Source organism: Hibiscus syriacus, unplaced genomic scaffold, assembly GCF_006381635.1.
Source record: "Hibiscus syriacus cultivar Baekdansim isolate YM2019G1 unplaced genomic scaffold, ASM638163v2 tig00110596_pilon, whole genome shotgun sequence".
Taxonomy (NCBI): domain Eukaryota; kingdom Viridiplantae; phylum Streptophyta; class Magnoliopsida; order Malvales; family Malvaceae; genus Hibiscus; species Hibiscus syriacus.
Window position 1 is genome coordinate 734,666 of NW_024062794.1, and position 2,911 is coordinate 737,576.

At 40.4% G+C, this 2,911-nt stretch overlaps 1 protein-coding gene across 1 annotated transcript; it reads right to left on the reverse strand.

Moving 5' to 3' along the window:
* Positions 1-293: 293 nt before the first annotated feature.
* Positions 294-1,834, reverse strand: LOC120133763. Its single transcript, XM_039150281.1, has 4 exons — positions 1,610-1,834; positions 1,025-1,511; positions 865-905; positions 294-761 (listed from the first exon to the last, which is right to left on the reverse strand). Exons 1-4 carry the CDS (start codon positions 1,832-1,834, stop codon positions 294-296), a joined length of 1,221 nt encoding a protein of 406 aa, XP_039006212.1.
* Positions 1,835-2,911: the final 1,077 nt, after the last annotated feature.

Below are 2,911 nucleotides of genomic sequence, written 5' to 3' on the forward strand. Positions count from 1 at the left end.
GGCCTATAGTCTTTTATCATATTGGGGTTCGGGACTTTTGGCACAAGGACAATAACTGTACTGTTAAAAGCAGGCAAAATAAAAGAGTTATTGAAACAGTACCGAATGGCGGATTTGAAATCATCAGAGATAACAGGCCAAGCTGATTTGAAAAAGAAATGATTATATCCATCAGGAGATTTCTCATTCCCTTGGCCCCAAATTGCCTCCCTTATCTCTATGTCAGACACTTCCCTACATAATTCATCAGCAGTTCCCATAGGAAGAGTGTATTTCAGCAAATCTTTAATGGTTTAAACATTACTGCCCGTGATATTTCGGTCAGCAACCCCCAGTTGCCTCTGGAAAAAATCGATCACCTCATTTGAAAAATCTTCAAATGTGTCCAATCTTAGCTCATCCTGATTGTAAAGCACCCTAATTGTGTTTGATTTCCTTTTGCATGCCACCATAGAATGAAAAAAACGAGTCCTCTGGTCCCCCTCATTAATCCAATCTGCTTTAGCTTTCTGCTTATAAAAGAGCAGCTCAGCTTCTTCAAGGGCTTGCAGCTCCTTGCCAATTTCCAGTTCAGAGGCGATGTTACTACTAGAATGAGCAGAATTCAGGTTAGCCAGCTGGATATTCATCAAATCCTCTCTATTCAGCTTGACTCGATTAGATATGTCATTGAAATATTCTCGGTTTAACTCCTTGAGGCAGCCTTTAAGTCTTTTTAGTTTGTAAAAGAGAACTTGAGCAGGGTTACCCACAGCTGGAGCCTGCCAAGGTTTCTCCACAATAGAAAGGAACTAAGAATGCTTTGCCCAAAAATTAAAAAATTTAAACGGCTTAGGCATTGAAGTAGGAGCCTCCTTATGGAACCAAATCAGAGCTGGACAGTGATCCGAGGAATCCCCGGGAGTCTGGAATTCCACCTCAGATTCAGAAAAAGCTTCAAGCTAGCTCGAGTTAATAAGCACACGGTCCAGTTTGCGTGCCATGAAGTTGTCTTGTTGTTTATTCGACCACGTGAAAAACATACCAGTGTAAGGATGGTCAAACACTCCCAAATCATCCACACAATTATGAAATTCAGAAATATCTGCATTGGTTGCCGCACTTACAGTAGTCGAGCTTTCCTCGGTGTTTAGGATGACATTAAAGTCTCCTCCGATTAACCAAGGTAATTTCCCAACAGTACACCCCACAGAGCTCAATTGATTCCAAAGTTGCCTTCGAGGGCACCCTTCATTTAAACCATAAACTGCAGATATAACAAACTCCTTCCCCCTAAAAGAACTCTTCAAAGAAATGCTCTGATCAAACACAGAAAGAATAGTGCAGTTTAAACTTCTATGCCAAAGAGTCCAGATGCGACCATTTGTTGAGTGATTGTAGTTGCAACACGAATCCCAGTCACTGAAATTCTGATGCACAATATCCCCAGCATTGCTTTCCTTAACTCTGGTTTCAAGCATACACAAAATGCTGATTCGACAGCTACGAGCCCATTTCAACACTTTCTTTTGCTTTAAAGGGCTGTTGAAACCTCTAATGTTCCAAAAGCAAACTAACATGGAAGGGTGGATGAGGAAGAAGCACCATCTCTATCCTCTATTTTCTTTACCTTTTCAACATGCTCTTTCTTTTTTAGCTTCAGGTCTTGGATGATCTTAGTCACTCCAAGAGAAGCTACTCGTTGCTTCTTACCTGAGTCTTCAGCAACTAACAAACTCTCAGGGTCTATAGAGTTAAGGACTTCAAACTTCTTTTTTTGAACCTCCCATAGCACCTTTGCTACCACCCTTTGTTGGTCTACCTCTCCCTCTCTTAATGGGAGGATTAATTCCATTATCAGTGCTTTATATATTCACATGATTAATTTCCAGAACTGCACCTTTCCCAGAATCAGGCCTATCATTTGCATTGGAATTCTTCCCCACTATATCTGCCAAACTTAAAGCAGCCTGTTCAGAGTTTATATCAACATTGCTTTTACAATTAGTATCAACAATTTTCCCCTCCGGATTAACACTTTGATCAGTAGAGTTAGTAACAACTACCCCCTCCAACTTCTCAGTAGGGTTAGTGTCAACTTTAAGTCCTGGTGCAGCTGCAAATTGTTTCCTCTCTCTGTTAGGCTCCTTTACTCTCCAGACCTGTTCTACTTTCTTCCCCTGAGGACAGAATCTCACCGAGTGACCAAATTTACCACACACATCACAAGAATCTGGTTTCCAAGGTACAATAACCTTGATACTAGCAATAGATCCATCACATAACAAAACAGCAACAGAGTCTGGAGTTTTTGAATCCACAGAGATTTCAACACATACTCGAGCAAATTCAAGCCTTTCTCTTGATGCAGTTATTGAGTCCATATGCAAGGGCTTACCAATTGCACTCGTAATGTAGCTAAACCCCTTTCTCGAGAATAGCTCCAAGGGGATATTATACAATTGAATCCAAACCGGCATTCGAGACAAGTCAACATGCAATTCCCTCATGTTCGGTTCCCACTTCCTAAGGAATATATATAGGCCTATGTTGAACATGCCAGGGACCATTCTCTAAAACCCAGTCCCTGGCAGAAGCATTGCCAAAAGAAAACACAAAAAGATTTGACCCAGCCAGACTTACTTTCACCGGAGTAGATTTACCCCACATCAGCTCAATCACCTTCTGCAGAGTCCCAAAATTTGGTGGAGATCCGATAAATTGTCCAACTAGCGCAAATCGCCACTCCAGGATTGTAACATCCGCAATATCGGGTTAGTGACCAAATTGTAAAGTTTTAGAATTTGGTGACTAAAGTAGAAGAATGAAAGAATTCAATGATTATTTGAATATATATTGAAGGTTATTTGGTAATTATTAAAGGAAATTAAGGGTATTATGGTTATTTGACCAGAAAGATTTTTTATAATTT

Coding starts and splice junctions, on each gene's coding strand:
- LOC120133763 (XM_039150281.1), bottom strand. CDS start 1,834: ATGGAATTAATCCTCCCATTAAGAGAGGGAGAGGTAGACCAACAAAGG. Junction 1,512..1,609: donor AGAAAGAGCATGTTGAAAAG/GTAAAGAAAATA, acceptor AGCCCTTTAAAG/CAAAAGAAAGTGTTGAAATG. Junction 906..1,024: donor GTTTGACCATCCTTACACTG/GTATGTTTTTCA, acceptor GTGGAATTCCAG/ACTCCCGGGGATTCCTCGGA.